The sequence below is a fragment of the Charadrius vociferus genome, unplaced genomic scaffold, assembly GCF_000708025.1.
Source record: "Charadrius vociferus isolate BGI_N301 unplaced genomic scaffold, ASM70802v2 scaffold433, whole genome shotgun sequence".
In the NCBI taxonomy this organism is placed as follows: domain Eukaryota; kingdom Metazoa; phylum Chordata; class Aves; order Charadriiformes; family Charadriidae; genus Charadrius; species Charadrius vociferus.
Genome location: NW_009647846.1, coordinates 1795053 through 1812374, shown reverse-complemented (window position 1 = coordinate 1812374; position 17322 = coordinate 1795053). Strand labels below are relative to the sequence as shown.

The window sequence follows — 17322 nt, the reverse complement described above, 5'->3', positions numbered from 1 at the left end:
GTGGCTGAGTGTTTAACTCCTTAGGAGAGGCTTCAAGTCAAACTTGCACTTCTGGAAGAATGTCATTTTAAAAGCCTGTGACTGCTGAAGCCGTGTCTTTGCTTCGGATTTGGCAAAAGTTAAAGGCTCCACTGGACACTCGAAACAGTAATAAGAAATACTTTCTGATTATGGTGTAGCACATAGCTCCAGACAAAAAGAGGAAAAAAGACCAAAAGTATATTTAAATCTCCGATTTTGTAGGAAGAGGTTAATTAGGGCACAAAATGAAATCTTAAGCCTTCATGTCCATTCCAAATTCCTTTAAGGGTATCTGCACCATCTCTCCTATTTATAAAGGGTTCATTTTCAAACGACAGCGCAATCCAGCTGAAGATTCAGGACTCAGCGCTCTCGCTCTGGACACGTGAGCTTGGGCAATCCCTTACACCTCTACCTCGCTTTTGTAATACAGGTTAATGACGTGTATCCCGCCTGGTGCAACACTAGATTAAAAATCTGTGGAAACTGCAAGAGCTAGCTAAGAAGCTCTGTGCTACAAACTTTTCCAAACAAGCCTTTATTTTTTAATACGCACATCTGCGCGCCTAAAATCACTCCCAGCCACGCGGCTCTCACCCACACCGATCAAACGCCGACGTGAAGGTGTATATGCAAATCCCCGTGTTGGGGTATGCAAGAACTGTGCATGCAAATATTTGTCCACGCAAGCGACAGCCCACTGCAGCTGCACGCGCAACGGCTTATGGAGGCAAAGAAAACTGAAGCGTACATGTGGTTTTCCACGTATCGAGCTTCAGAGCAGGAATTTTTTACATATGCTAAATGCCTGCAAACAGCTGTTTGCGGCAGCCCTTTGCCAAGACTCCAGCGACAGCCGGAGCGCGGCGAGCGAGGCTGCCGCAGTAACTGCGGGCAAACGCAGAAAACTTCAGAAATTCTCAAGACAGGATGGGTAGATAAGACATTTAAATGAACTAATCTGTAGGGAGTTGCACCGAGTTCACATTAGTCATTTGGGTGGGGATGTCAGTGTCTGGCCAACACGATAAGTGGATCCCCCACCTCCTACACACTCGGTATTATTCAGACATCACCTGATCTTCCCTGGTGACTGCAAAGCCACACAGCAGCTGAACCCTACGCCTTTGTTCCTGGGAAACACGGCAGGCACTGGACTACCAGCTCGGCAGCACCATTAGCATACTTTCCAGATAAACACTTTTGAAAAGACATTGATCCATCCCGAAGCCTCACTATCTTAAGTGCACATCTGCAGTGATTTAGCCAGATGAACAGAAGTTAGGTCATCAGGAGGCCTTCATAAACACCAAGAATTAAAGGCCATCTCTATTACCACTAGGTGTTTTCTCGCATCCCATTGTGCTGTCTGTGCTATTAAATAGGTATTAGGAGGTGGCTCAAGAACACATTTTGAAGATGAGCCGCTTCATGCCAAGCTTCTGCTTGCCATCTCCTGAAACCCACGAGGTTATCGGCCTCGCCAGGGCTGGTAAGGACTTCAGCACAGCGGATGATTCACCGCAGTGGCTCGGGTGTGTACGCACGCTCAGCTTCTACATCAAACAGCACCAGCAGTGCCATTTCCCCCCTTGCATAGCTCTGGCAACTCCCAGCTAAGATTCTTGAGATATCCCAAGTTTTACATCCTATATTACAGCCGGCGCACGCTCACCTCACTGGTGGAAGTGAATATTGTCCCTATTTACGGGGAGAAAAGCTGGCGATGAACTCCAGGCCTCCTATCAGAAGTCTGGACCGCTGCAGCCTGGCGTCCCACGCACACGACCCGCGGGGCTCCGCACGCGTGGGGGGACTTGAACACAAACACACGGAGATTGGGAGCACCAACAGACCGTATTTGTATCACAAAAATGCTATGGAAGGTGTAGTTACAAATCAGTACTAAACCAGAGTAGATTAGGTTTTATTTTGTCAGATCACTGTGTTTTTTTAAATATTCGTTTTGGTCAGGCTTACAGCGTTCAAAATACTTCTAAACCTTAAACTCTGCCTCCGAGTTAAACCACTGACTTCTTTCTGCATGCTGTTTTTTAACTTAATGAGCTTCTACCCATGAAGAAATATAAAATTCACTAAAGAATTGTAGTTAATCATCGATTTTCAAGGCTACAATTTCTCTTTATGCTGGGTCAGATTCCTGCAGGCTACAAGATGAATTCTACGGGCAAGATTCAGCTCTGCCATCTCCAGCACAGTGGATAGCCTCAAAATTGCCTTTCTACACACATTATTTTTAGACAAGAAAACATCAAAATTCAAGATCACTCTTAAAGCTTCTGAATATTCACTAACTGGCATAAGTGAAATTGTCCAGGATTCTTTTGATACCACAGTGCCTAAAATATCTTTAAAGCACTGTACAAGCAGCACTGGATGCAACTCACAAGCTGATGGTGAATATAATTTTAGTGTCCTAAATTCCTTCTTTTTTTTTTTATGGTCTGTGGTGTTGGAAAACCAACAAATACTAAATGGCAGAGGCTTTTCTTTTTAATTTTTTTTTTTTTTTTAAATATCACCAAAAGGCAGAAATCCAAGAGTTTTCTAAAGATATTCTGTTGGGAGTCAGAGCAAAGGTGAAGTGTATTTGAGGTGTATTCTGTCATCACAGTATGATTTGGAGCACACTATGCTTCCTACCCTCAACGACTAAAAATGGGTATAAATTGCAGTTGAACAATGGTACCACATAACAGCCCACGGAAAAGACATGCCCCATCTTTGTCATTATCGAAGATGTTAGAGTGCCACCTTCAGTCTGAAAATGTGGGGAGAAAATCCCTTTTACATCTACCCATGACACAAGTCGGCTTGCCAGGAGACTCTGGGAGCTGCAGACAGTAAGCAACCGCAGGTTCCCATTTACCCTCTGTACAAATACACAATAAACCATCACCTCCAACAGGCCAGTCTGAATCTTGGGAACTGCTGACATATTTAAGGCTTTCCTTTTGCCTGTCCTAGATTCGTGGAATGAAGACAGAAGGCTTGAGTAAAAGATGAACCATGCCCCAAGTCACTCCTAGGTACACCTTAGGCAGAAAAAAGGATTTCTGACTCTTACACCGGTATTTAAAACAGGTCTGGTAGAGAAATGTATTCATCGTGTTTCACATTCTGATTTTCTCGGGCAGCAAAGGATGTTTTTAGTGTCAAAGGACAATAGAAAGACATTGCTACTGATTTTCAGACTAAGCTTTGCCAGAGCAGTCCTAAGGAATACGTCGACTGCAAAATGCTGCCAACATCTATGGTGTGAGGCCAACACCAGCCTGAGCTGCTCCAGTCACGTCTGTGCTGGGTCGTGGCACACCACTGATGTGCAAAGCAAATTTACTTCCTATTCCACAGCTCATAAGGTTACACCACGCTTTCAACAGCGCTGCCCTGAGACCCTGCTCTTAGTTCTCAATTCAAAACCGGCTCATGAAACGCAAAAAAACACCAACTACAAGACATACTGCAAACCTCTACCTAGAGCATATCGTTATATAAAATTGCATCTGCATGGGACGCTTGGTCTATGCATAATTTATCCCTATTCCCATTCAACACATAGTAATGAGCCTTTGCTGACACTTCCATGAATGGGAATTCTGGTCAAAGTTCTCCAGCTTTTTGCGTTTATTGCAAACATATTCAGTGACTGCGTTTTGGTTCTTATCAAATTCGAATCGTTAATCTGAAATAATAATTTGTTAATAAAATTGTTTGTTAATTGCAACATTTCTTTTTGTTAAAACTAGTAACACCAACAAGATCGTCTTTTACAAGCAGAAACATTCTGAAGAGTCCAGTGCTTCCCCCTGAAGTACTGCTTGCAGCAGCGGGATAAATAAAGGGAGCAATATAATCAGTCAGACTAGAAAGCAGCAGTGATGTGCTTAGTTATCTCACTGTGCTAATCCTCTATCAGGTGACTGCTCACAAGATTTCTTTAAGCCCTCATTACAGAGGCAGAAATCCAGAACTAGGACAGACACTTTAGTGACCCCGAAATAACATGTTTAACCTCTAAGAGCTCTTGGTGGGATTTACGTGCTGACTGAGCCGTGCCAAATCGCCCACTTAAAGGTGGGTTGTACCTCTGCAGCAAAAAAGTTAGAGACAACTAAGAAAAGTATTCTGCTATTTATTCATCTAAAGGCAAATAAAGAAATAACTAATTGAACTGTTATAAATTAGAAACAGCTTTTGCTACCCAGCCAGAAGACACACAAATTAGTAACTGGGGTTTAGGGTCTACTTCCAGGAGCACTGAACCTGCAGCTTGGCAGAGCCGAGGCTCTTAATTCTAGCATTAAAAGACCTTACAATTGAGTAGATATTAATTTCAGATTTTTACAATAATAAGCTAAAATCATATGATAGCAAATCCTACAAGTCAGTTTAAGATATTTATACAGAGACAGGTTATCACTTGTTTGTTATACTTCAACTACTTCCACCACCTTGACAATATTCTCCCTTCGACACCAGTTTTCAAAACAGAATAGCGCTCTTCACCCGATTTCAAACCACGGAGACTCCCTAGCTGTCACTGCTCACTGCCACCTCCTTCGGCACACGCAGGCAGTGGTTGAGAGGCGGAGAAGCTGCAGGTACGCAGACGCAAACGGCCGCGTGACTGCGGTGCTGCAGCACATCCCGGCTCCCGGGAGCGCCCCTGCCCGCACCACCCCTGTGCGGCGCGCTGCCCCGGGCTGCCATCCACGCAGGGCACGCTGAAGAGTGCTGCCATCCACGCAAGGGCTTTTCTCCAGTTATCTCCCCAAGTACATCTTAAGTACATTATCTTTAGAAGATGCTTCTAAAAGGAAAGGCTTTGGATTAAGCCTATTATTGTAGGAAAAGACTTACTCCAAGCTTTTGCTTACAAAATAAATAAAGTACAGACTACTGTATTTACCAAATATGCCAGCAGGTTGGTCTAATCCAGGAGAAAGAAAAAAAGCAAAACTGCAAACTCACCTTGATCATTTCTGCCACGTAACTTTCTGGTCCTGTGTATTCTGTTGAATCTTTTACTTTCACCAACACGATAAAGCACAAATAGTGCCACATATTGTGCTCTTCTTTAATGTGCTCTTCAAATGTGACTGTCTTGTTATCAAACTTATCTCTTTCCAAACCTACGAGAGTGACACACGTATAACCCTTAGTATTTACAAACTGGTACTAAGAAAACGAGCTCTGAGAACAAAACTTGTTTCTACACTCCGCTGCACTTCTCAACAGCTACAGACATTCTTCAATGAAGACTGAATAATGGGGATAAACTCTCTAAGAAACGGCCACAGTGTAGGGAGAAGAGGAAAGAAGGCGTAAGAAGTACTGCTCACATTTATTATACATAACAGAAAACTTTGGGTTAAAAAGAATGCAATCAGTTTGTTGGATTTCATAACTCATCTCCTATTTTTAGGCAAAACGATACCAAATGCAACATTTGCTTTGCAGCAAACTTCCAAAGGTTACTTCTGTCCGTCTGTGTGTTCTGCGACTTCTGTGTGACCATCTCCTCCGACCGCACCGGCCTCAAGGGCTCGGCACCTCAATTCCCAATCCACTGATGGGAACTGCTTTCACAGGCGCTACTCAACGCTCAGCACCCTTGGACAAAACGACTGTTTATAAAAATCTCCCCCGTTCCAACAGGAAACTATTCTTTGAAGCGCAGGAGAAACAGAAACTAAGGATTTGAGGAAAAAACAGTATACTGAGCATACGTTCCCCATCTCTGCTGCCAAGCTCCTACGCACGTGGTACCCGAGAATATCAACTGAGGAATGCAAGGTAGGAACAGCCAGTAATTCCAGACTCCTGTTTCCTGCTACTTTGCAGCTACCTCTGAGTTTGACAGACTAATCATTTGTTCTCAAGGGCATTTCTACACTTACCACAAATAAAGCAAGTAGTTTTTAAAATTTCTTCTTTCTTCTGTTTTTCACTCCTCAAATCAGCAAAAGTGTCAATGATCACACCAAAAATCAGGTTAAGGACGATAATGATGACCATGAAGAAGAATAACAGGTCATATATCACTCTAGCAGCAAAGAGAGGTTCCTGCAAGATACATATTTTAATAATTAACAACCCCAAAACGTGCGCATCTAACCCTGTGCCATCTAACCGCCTCAGTTCAGCCACAGAGCACGCTGCCCCACAGCCCCTCCCTTGCTGATGCTCTCCAATGAGAACTTACAACTCAAAACATTAAGTGAAACTAAAACGCGAGATTACTGAAAGACAAGCCAAATCACTCAGCTGCCAGTATGCGATCTCTACAGAGCTGCTCCTTCTGCCCACTGTGTCCACGTCTGTCCTCCTCTCTCCCACACATACACTGACGTTCTCTCCTCACCCCCGCCCCGCGAGCCCATCCAAATGACACCCCTATATTAATCTGCTGATGTATCAATATATCAGTGTTGACCATAAGGTCTTTTACTGGAATTTAATACTATTCATTTCATTTATGCCAACAACCACGTATGAGGACATGAAGTTGGACTTCCCGGTATCCATTTCATCTTTATTGCAGGGCTGAATACCCAAAAGCCCAATCCCCTCTTTCAGAATCAGCCTGCCATTCGGCTGCCAAACTTTTATTAAGAATTATGTGACTTTTAAACCATTGTAAGCTGAAAATAAGGCCTAAATATTAGAAAACACTTTGAAACTGCAGACAATACAGACAAGCATTCACTCTGACCAAGACTGCTCCTTTGCCCTCTAACGTGGTTTTGGGGAATGACCAGAGGGAGGACAGCCTGCGACTCAGCCGGGCACCAACAGCCCAGGCGGCAGCTGTGTGGGCAGCTTTGGGTATCACCAAAAATCCCTGCTGCTTTGACTGGTCCTCACTCTCTGACGGTACCTCCAAGCAACATCCCTCCTTCCTTCCCGCAGTCCCAGCTCCAACCCATCTCGCTCCCTGTCTTACACATCCTGCCTTTCCCGAGGGACGCTCGCCACGGAAACTCATGCCACTGGCATGGCATCAGCTACCGCTGCATTTTCATTCTGCCCCCTCACGTTACTCTTTCACTAGCTTGTACTTATTTCTCCAGATCCTGAACGCCCAAAGCGGAGACCGTTGGCCACCCCATTTCTGTGCTTTTGGGCCCCATTCTGGACAGCCCTCAAGCTGAAAAAAAAAGCCCTAAAAAAAGGATGGGGAGAAGCTTGTTTGAACTGGCTGCTGTTTAATGTGATCCCACAGGGATTTAACCGTATTACACAGAGAGAAAGTGTGGTTGCTTCTAGGCACGATGTACCCTATGTCTGTTTTAAGGGAGTGTATACGCATTTTCCCCAGCAGAACTACATCCTCGGCCCTACATGGTTATCACTCTTCCGCCCCCATTCAGTGATAATTTACCTCTTTGGATGGTTTCCTGAGCACATCACCTACTCCACCCCCACTCCGCAGCCCGTGACTCAGTACAGTAACAATGCACATCAGTAACGTCTCGCACGTATGCTCTTTATTCTCTTCCTCCATTTCTTCAGCGATCAGTTCTATTAACACAGCAAGCAAAGACACGTTTTCAAAGGTGAGAAGATGGGTTTCAAAGAATTCTCTCCCTTCTCTGCTGGTTACGCTCTCCCCCCCTTTGCAGGAACTGCCCGATCTCCAGCCAGCGTCGCAAACCTCCTCGAGCTCTTGCAAAGCGCCGGCCATCGGCACAGCTCTCTGCTCTGCCTCCCGCCGGCCCTCCTCTCCCCACCAGCAAGAGTTTTCTTTTGTGCTTGAACTGCTGTCTTTGACTCGGTTAAATATCTCTTTCCATTTCTGTTAGCATGCACAGCTCAGATCACCAGATGCCTGTTTATACAGAATCATAGCTTTTTGACAGCTCGGAGGACAAAGTGTTGCCTCTTACACTCTCCCTTGGTGCCTGACAGATTGCACAGCCTTTGGGCTGCACTCAAAATGGCAACTTCGACTTGTATTTTTCAAATGGCTAAAATATCACTGCTTGTGGAAACTGCATTTTACTGAAAAAGTAACACACTTTTTTTTTTTTTTTTGACCCTTTCTTCATTTGGCTGAAGCCTCCAACTTCACGGTTTCAGTTGCAGAACTGCTAGAATTAATTACCTAATCTCATATACTCTCCCTGTACCCATTAAAAGTCTCATGACTTCCATCACGAAAATGCTCATGAGCGCATCCCACCTTCCCACAGACCGCCTCAGAAAGGCCCAGATCCCCATGGAATCCAGGAACAGCCAAAACCCAAGACGGCAGCGAAATGGCAAAGATTTGGGCATCATCAATACCTCTGGCCACACACGACCCTGATATTGGGTTATTTGTGATATAAAGACATCTCTGGTGTTTCCCTTTCTGCAGCCAGAGTGTATAAAGACAAAGCGGCACAATCGTAGAGCTGAATAAAGCAGCTATTCTTGTATCAGCGTTGAATCTTAGCTTATCAAAGAGGACACTTGAGCAAAACAGAGCCATCTCCTCTTGCCAGCATGGGCTCGTGGCCATTACTGACCTTTGAAACATTTGACCATATAAGAGCTCCACTTCTAGGAGAAACAGTGATGCTCTGTCTGGCTCTCACAGCCAGCATCATAAATCTCTGCAAAGTAAATTGCATTTTCTAGAAAATAAAACTGAAATATTTCCATACCCAATCTGAGGCTGGCGATTATGCTACCAGTATTATCTTGCATGCACTACTTTGATCTCAAAAACCCCCAAACTTACCCTGTCTACTGAATCCATTGAGTACTTCCTGCCATGATATTAAAGTTTCCTTAGTTAGCTAGAGTAATGCTGACAAGAAACGATGTTCTGCTCCATATTTCACAGTGTATTATCCTCTGAGATCACATTTAATAGCCTACTGTTTTAAAATAATAAACTTTGCAAAGAGGTAAACTGCATCGCTTCCTTCTCAAATTGATACGGCAGCAAATTAAAGAATATGACTGTTTCATCAAAGTATAGTTTAGTTCTAAGTGTCTCTAGTTTAATCACTTCCTGTAGCAAGTGTCATTTATGCTGTTGGCCTAAATTAATCCTTTTCCAAGTTAGGTAGTCTCACGATAGCTTTGTTCCCAAATTTATTACACAGGCTTTTTTAAGATTTTTTTTTTTTTTTAATTTAAGGTGCTTAACTAGAGAAAGCAGCAAAACTCAGGGTGTGAGTTATGAATTCAACAGCGGATACTTACGGTCTGAAGGAATGATTGAAGAACAGTTTTCACTGCTACCTGCTTTGCATACATCTGAATAGAGAAACTCTCCGGTCATGGTCTCACCTGGTTCTGTGCGATCTGAAAACAGCAGGTGATGAATCAAATGGATAGTTTAACGTTTTGTACGTTTTGCAAGATTACTTCTCAGATATTAAGGCACCCCATCATATTCAGCCTGCACTTACTAGGCAGATTTAGAATCGTATATTATCCTGGAGTTTAGAAGGGCACAGTACTTTGATTTACACATTCAATGATTTTAAATTCAAACATAAAATTAGTATTATTTCCATGAATTAAAGACCAGAGTTGTGCATTTATTTTGCATCAGCTCTAAAGTTCAGACAGTAATCGAAATTGTTCCAAAAATACTAAGTTCTAGTGCACAGTGAACTTTCAAGGTGCCTGGAAAACTTGCCTTTCAATGCCTTGCAAGCACCAAAACAAACCTACTGCCACATGGTTAAGACATCTTTGGCATTTCTCCAGCCACATGGAAACGTGAAATAACAGTCAGTGAGGTTCGGGTCTCTCACAGGGTTGGCAGTAAAATTAGAAAAAATAGTAGGAATGTCAAATAATACTTGTCTGAATAGCTCAAGTGTCAGAGGAAAAAAACCAAAGCAAAACCCAAATGTCTCCTCTAACAAATTTCATTTCTGTGCTTCCCACCCACTGAGTTAGTTGCTTGATGCTGCAGGGTGGGGAAAAAAACCACCCAAATTTTAAGTTACAATAAGCAACCTAAGGTCAGCCCAGAGAAGTCTGCTACGGAATCTACTGTAGCAAGCGTCTGAGGGAGGTTAATACAGTCTATAAAGACTATGAGCAAACCAGAGTTAAAGAGAGATAAACCTCTTCACAAGAGAATCTCTTTGATGCCCATCATTTATAGTCAGTCTGTCATTTCAGATAAAATACTAATTTTTGTTAGGTTGAAACTAAACCTCACCATTACAAGCCAATATAAGCATTCAATATCTGGCAGACCAAGGCAGAACTGAATTCTCCCAGTACAGAGCCTTCTTCACGATGGCCTACCTAAAGTCTGCTTGTAATTAAGCTGGGGGAGGGAGTAGGTGTAGCTGAATTAGATAATCTCAACTGTTATAGCAAACAGTGAGGGGAGAAATCTCAACCGTGTGCAGAAGAGCCCAAGCGCTATCTCCAGGGGTTCCTCCTCCCCATCCCTCTGTGCTGCAGCAGACTGCAGTGTTTGTAAAAATACTGCGGAATCTGTTTGCCCCAATCACTTTGGGGTTTTTTAAATTTTATTTTCTATTTAAACAGCGTCCTTTGTAAGGCAGAAACTGTCAAACAGGTGAGGCAATCAGTATGTCTTGCAAGAGGTGGAAGACACTCAGCACGCCCCGCGGGACAAAAGCCCATTACTTTCTTCTACACAAACCATCCAAACGAGTCACCGGTACCGACCTGGCAATAACGTTTCGTTAGGGAGCTTGTCTACTTCCAGGATGAAGTCGTCTTTGAAGAAGAGATACCCCACTATGGAGAACAGGTAGACCAAGATGAGAGCGAGAACAGCAGTGAGGATGATGGAACGCCCATTGCGAGTGACGCTCTTGATGACATTCAGCAAGGTCTCTTCTCGGTACACCAGGTCAAAGAGCTGGAGGACAAGGAATAAAAGCAAAGGCTGTTTCTCACGTGTAGTACCAATACCACCGGTGGCATGCTACATGTTGGCATAACCTGGGACAGCACATTAACAATACCGCTCTGATGTTTTAAAGTGCAATTTTTTTTTCCTTTTTTATAGTTACCTGAAATTTATCATATTGGCAAAGAAAAACATAGCAGGAAGCGAGGAAGATAGGGTCCCTCACCCCAACTGTACCAGCCTTGTGCCATGCACTCTGAAACGTGAAGAACGGAGGCAGCTGTACCCTCCTCTTCATCTGCACTTCACGGTCGCCGGTCCTGAGTGGCAGCATGGGAAGGAGTCCCTACCTGGTGCGAGGGCAGGTATTCTTGCTTAAGTGCTATAAATACAGTGCGTGCTTTAAACACAACGCTGCTAACACATACTGCTCTATTATTTTTTTTTTTTCAGTACTGTCTGCCCCATCACAATCTCAAAATAGCTCATTTCAAAATGCAATTAGCTATTTCCTTTAAGTCTCAGTTTATTGAGCGTATAATTAAATGAGCGACTTTTTTTTTCCCAAATCCTGTGTTTAAATTACAGATGTTTCCTTCATTTGTCACTCCTCTGGGTGCGTGACGACTCGCCAGCAGAGCCCAGGCAGGGTGCAGGCTGTGCTGGCTGACAGTGAGACGACAGGTCCTTGTCAAATTGGACCTACGTGAATATAGAAAATAACCAATCCAGTTACCAGAGGATGCAGCTAGCATCAAAGGGACAAAAATAGTATGTTCTGAATGGGATTTAAGGTTTGCTTTAAAAGTGACACATTTTCTCCACCAACACTAGATATACTCCTTCAGTGCTTATTCTTAGAAGTATTGTGCTGTGCACGATGAATTCCACCCCAAACAGAAAAAACACGTGCGCCAGGCATCCGTGTCCGTCGTGTGAGGTGTGGAGTCTGGCTACAGCTAAGGAGACACCCCGACGCTAACCAGCTGCTCAAAAAGTACGGACACGACGTTATAGTTATTGACAATAACAGAGTAAACCATCTTAAAGACTGTGTGTCTCTTACTCGTAGCACGGTAACTCCACAGGTGCCTACTGTTCAGCTAACACCTCTATGGCTAGATTTTTCAATTTTTTTTTTTTAGCTCATGTAAGAGCTCATATGACCTTAAAAAGGCTTAAACCTTCACCAGGTATTGACATAACTTGGAGTCACAACGTTTTAAATTGTTTTATTATCTTGGAATTCAGAGCAGGGTCACAAACGATAGAGGTAACCTAGACAACCTGTACCTTCGACATCGAAGAGGACCGACACACACGGGGAAATGCTAAATACCTTCGTTGCAACTGCATACACATTTAGCATAATGAGCAATTTTATCTAAATTTAACCATAAACACACATCTTGTATAATACACTTAAGGAGAACAAAAACGTTTCTGCTTGTCGGTACGAATCAGGAAGGAGCGATGTCCCGTAGCCTCCCACCATAACTTCTCCCAAGCAAAACCTCCAGTGTGCGGTTCTCAAAGGAGTGCCGGCACAACAGCTGCCCAGTACCAAACCAGAGAGCAAGTGGTGGACGACACATCTGGATATGCCTGAGATGGGACTTTACAGACACAGGAAAACATTCTGAGGGCAAAGTGAATACCTACCAACAAACTATAAAAGAATTCGTGGACGAAGAGCCCCAGAGCACAAATGAGAAGGTACAGCAGGTGATAAAGAAACTCTACATCCATGATCATTGCCTTGTATCCTCTGGTGAAGGTTCCGCAGTTACCCACAAAACTCATCAGAAAAATTATTTTATTACAAACCTAAGGAAAGATTAACCATAAGTTAGTTACAATATGTGGCTTTCGGGGGGAAAAAAAAAAAAGGGCAATTTTTCAAAGCTGGAGGTAACTCAGCTCCACGATGATACCAACGCCCATGCTGATCCGTCTGTTACAAGACAGTGTTTTACACATCGGTCAAAACCTGTTTTCTGTTGCGTTTCCTGCACAGCTGAGAAAGGGACCCAAAACTAAACCTGCACACATCTAATAACACGCGTGCACTGCCGCCTGTCTCCAGTTTGTTGTCGAAAGGCATCAAGACACAGATTTAAAGAAGGAAGTAAAAACATTCCCTGGTGTGAGAGGTAAACTTTGGTAAAAAAAAAAAACAAACCAACAAGCTCTTGTTCTAACATGGCACCTTCTGCAGCCAAATAACTCTCCAGCCTACGGCACCCCTTACGTTTCCGACCCCCCCCCATTGCTTGCTCAGAAGCAAGTGCTCCCGATTCCCTCAGCCATTCACTGTCGGATCAGGCCACCAGGAACCCTCCTGTGCAGCACCAGCCATCGGCACCAGAGAAAAGCTGCCTTCAACTTCTCCAGAACCTGCTAAATGCTACAATTACCAATAACGACAACAACCGCCCTCACAAGGCAGCTCTGACTGGGCGGTACACGGCACGCGGTGACGTATTTTGAAGACAAGGAGTGCTATTAGATGATGCACTTGAAACCCGGGCACTTCGTAACAAAGGCAAAGGCTCTGAGAAGACGCATCTCTGCACAGCTCCTGCTGACTCAGTCAGAGAGAAGCGCTTTTGGCTCGCTCGCCACGGGAGACCACAAGTATCCGGGTTTGAGCGCTAATGAAGTTCTCCGGTGGCTCAGCTTACATGCTCGGGCCACACATTGCTGTAGCAAAACTGCTCCGTGGTGGCTTTTGGCTGGCAGGTGGGCTGCAGACAGACATCTGGGAAATGCCTTGATTTAGTGAATCTTACACAACCCCGCCAATACTGCAGCTTAGTCGCTGAACGGGAGACGGGTTTGAGCGCATAACCGAGTCCTTCAGGGTCACAGAGACTTCTTTACATTTCTGGCTGGGGTAGGAGCTGTTTCTAGACTGTGGCAAAACCTCAGAGGTCTCCAGCCTGGGGAACCACGATTAAATGAATGGCAGCAAAGTCTGCTAGAACCAGTCTGAAGAGGGAATCGCTCCTCCCACCAGTTCCACCACGATGTCCCAGGCTATTTTTGCCCAACGTCTTCACGAGCAGGTAAGAAACCCTTACATAAGATGCAAGAGAACTTCAAAAAAAGCCCCCTTGATACTCACATTGAATGCACCCAGAAGAAATAAAGTAGGTTGTAAACCAACTGAAAATATGAGTCGCAATATTGTAGAAGCGATTAAGGCTCGGATGCCGTGAGGCTTTGGAAGAGCTATAACGATGGCCAGAGATATCAGCATAGCCGTCCACAGCAAGCCTGACAAGTGGGGCTCCAGTGTACCTGGGGTGGAGAGGAAAAAACAAAACCCACCTCACTACTTTGTATAACAAAACAAACCCAAAATAACCAAATAAATGCCGTTTTATCTCATCTTTGGTGGAGCATCATTAAGCCGCATGTTCAGACGTTGCTGATTTCAAAGTGGTAAGTGGAACATCTGAGCCCAATGCCTTCAGCAGATTTTAATTACAAACTTGTTACTAAAGCATTATGTAAATGATAAGCGCCAGTATTATAGGATTCTGCACTTTAGCGTTCATTACTTATACCCCCTGAATGCTGAAAAGAAGAGGCATTTTGCTAATGCGTTCTGCGGAACGTGTAGGTGAAGACAGACAACACGCTCCTCCAGGTTCAGCCTCACAGCAGAGTCTCCTATTAGGCTTTTGGTCAAAAACCTCATACCAGTTTTTGTCATCTCTTGCTATTTCTGGTTCTATTTAGACTGTCCCATGGGACTGTCTACTTACATAACATCAAGCCCGCGTTGCTAAAAATACGCTTCTCTGAAAGAGCCATAAAAAATACTCGGCCAAAAATACCGTTCACCCTGGGTTTATGCAGAATATAAAAGACATCTTTTTCTTAAAACTGACATTAAAAAAACCCACTTTTTCTCAAAGCAACTGGTTCCTCAGCAGACAAAAAGGCAAGCCCCCCCCCCCCAAATTTCATAGCACTCCGCAGCCCTTCTGCAAGTACACTCTCAGAGGACTGGCGTGTCTCACTGGCAAGACGTTCATGGAGGGCTTTTTCCTCCTCCCGCCCAAATTCAGGCGGCTTAGGAAATATTACTCTCATCTGACTACGCCGAGCAGCCATCTAATTTTTTTCAAAATCACTGTAGATTAATAAAGACAGCAGAGGATAGATGGAAATTAAAACTTAATAAGCGTAAAGCTGAACAGATGTTTCCGCCGTCTGAAGGGAGTTTGGGATCCCAGAGCAACGCCACCACCGCTACTTGAGCTGTCAAACTGCAAAAGGTGCAGAGCTTGAAACAGAGACGCCCCAGTGGGAACGATAAATGGCACAGAGAGGGGAGAGAGAGAAAAAAAACCCGTGCAGCCACTCATTTAGGAATGACTTGGGAATTGCTGTGAGAGGCAGATCCTGAAGGACCCTGCCTGCACCTGCGCAGGTGCCTGAGCATCCCCGCTGCGACAGAGCCACCCACGGCACACGCATAGATTTGCTTTCACAAGTTTCGGCAGTTCCCAGCAGGCCTGCAAAAATCACTAGAGTTAATGAAGTCCTCTACCGTTGCCTGTAGCCCCCACCCTGGAGAGGCCGGGCACCACTGGGAGCACACTGGGAGCAGCATCTTTGCGCCGGGCGAATGAAGCTCACCAACCCAGCGCTCGCTTGGCATCAACTGTCTGCACCCAACCCAACGTCCGAGCACACCGAGTCCGTCCCGTGACCGCTGGCAGGAGAAGCGTGTAACCCGCAGGACCTGGTAGGAAGCTCTCCCTGCCTCTGGGATTCTCACCATTCCAGTAACTAATTCCAGGAATCCGGTTTTGTTTCGGCTCCTCAAGTCAGAAGTTTTACAGCTTCTGCTGCAGTCAGATGCTAATCAGCTGCTCAGTTCACCGTGTCTGAGCGATTCAAGACAATGCCAACTTCCCACAAACGGTGTAAATTTTTTTTAAAAGCTAAACTAAAAACACACATATTTATTTATTTTTTGTTTCTGATCGTAACTAGAAGAGGAAGAGATTTTATCAAAATGCTACCTGATATATAAAGTATTTCAAATATTCAGGGTAGGGCATCTTCAAAATACCAAATGATTGCCCCCCCCAGTCTTGCAACTTGTAATCTCAACAAACTCGTTTAATTACCGCCTTTCCTAGCAGCTGTAAAGACAGACTTACATTTTGACTTGTGATCTTTGAAACCGGAGACAGAAAATTCAGTTGCTCTTCGTGCTTGTTGAAACCTTTCAACCAAGCGCCGGCCAGACGGGATGCGGGTGGTCCCGCGGTCCACTGTCACGCAGAGGTACAGTGGCCAAAACCACAGCCTGGTGTTGCAGCAGGTAACTATACTCTTCCTCCTCTGAGGAAGACTGGATTTTGGTCTAAAACATCACCTTCTCATAGGCTTTATCGGGATGCAGAACCCCAAACGCAAGTGTTCCGTGCCCACTGCCTTCACCCCACTGCGACCATAAGGTGCTGTCAAACACTGAGGGATAACCACAGCTCTCCTCAGCTTAAATTAACTGCTGAGCTGCAAAAAGGGTGAAGCGCCTTTTATGCCACACACGCAGAGCTCAGCTGATGATTTTAGGATCAGGCTATCGCTCCCTTGGAGCTGCCTTGTCTTTGGGCTCTGTAGTTAGCAAGGAACCTCGAGAAAGACGCAGAGGGAAGTTCGGTAGGAAAAGATAAGCATCTAACTGTCCCCGTTGCATTCTGAATCTCAAAGAAAGGGAAGCGAAGGCCTGAACATGAATGACCCTCTCTCGAAGGCCTGAACATGAATGACCCTCTCTCGGATGAGGTTTAACTGCTGGGTTCCCCATTCACTCCAGTTGACACAGATGCGGCAAAATCTCCTACCTAGGCATGTCCTTTACGCCAGCTTTGCAAGAGATAAACACGATAGAGCCTTCACAAGAACACTTCTCCAGATTTCCTGGTTCTTGCTGACAGGAATCCACCCCGTGACCTGCCCTGGGGTGCAGCTCCTGGGAGAGGCTGGACCTGAGCAAGAGCAGCTGAATCTCATCAGGACTCCACCGGGAGTATTTCCTGAATTGGCTCTAAGGAACCACCACCACTGTCACACAAACCCACTGTTGGGATCAAAAGCAACTTCCATGAGACCTATTACAGCAAGATTGTGCAATCCCGCACGAACCGCAGACGTTAACCCATAGTTTACGTCAGAAATGATAGCGAGCCCAGCTGCTACCCGCTGATGGCAGCAGGTCGCTCCCGAGCCAGGGGACACGGCTGAGACGCTCCTCCTGGCTCCCTAGGGCCACCTCTGCTCTACGCAGGGGTAAGAGACTCCTAGGAGAGACAGCAAGAGGGGAGACGGGCTCTTTTTCTGCATCCTCCATCGATTTCTAATGGTTCGAGGCAGGTCACTCGGCTCCCGTACGCCTCGCCTGCCGA

General features: G+C 44.9%; 1 protein-coding gene across 3 annotated transcripts in view; it reads right to left on the bottom strand.

Annotated features, from left to right (window-relative positions):
* ITPR1 (inositol 1,4,5-trisphosphate receptor, type 1) overlaps positions 1-17322 on the bottom strand; it is a 168188-nt gene that overhangs the window by 13856 nt on the left and 137010 nt on the right. For 2 of the 3 annotated variants that reach the window (XM_009882857.1, XM_009882858.1), the window contains 7 exons: positions 14016-14191; positions 12551-12715; positions 10702-10897; positions 9244-9336; positions 7430-7569; positions 5946-6111; positions 5017-5177 (listed from right to left, as the gene is read on the bottom strand). In XM_009882857.1, the coding sequence (XP_009881159.1) occupies positions 5017-5177; positions 5946-6111; positions 7430-7569; positions 9244-9336; positions 10702-10897; positions 12551-12715; positions 14016-14191 (1097 nt within the window). Of the gene's footprint in view, positions 1-5016; positions 5178-5945; positions 6112-7429; positions 7570-9243; positions 9346-10701; positions 10898-12550; positions 12716-14015; positions 14192-17322 lie in introns of all 3 variants that reach the window. The other variant, XM_009882856.1, reaches the window with a different exon arrangement.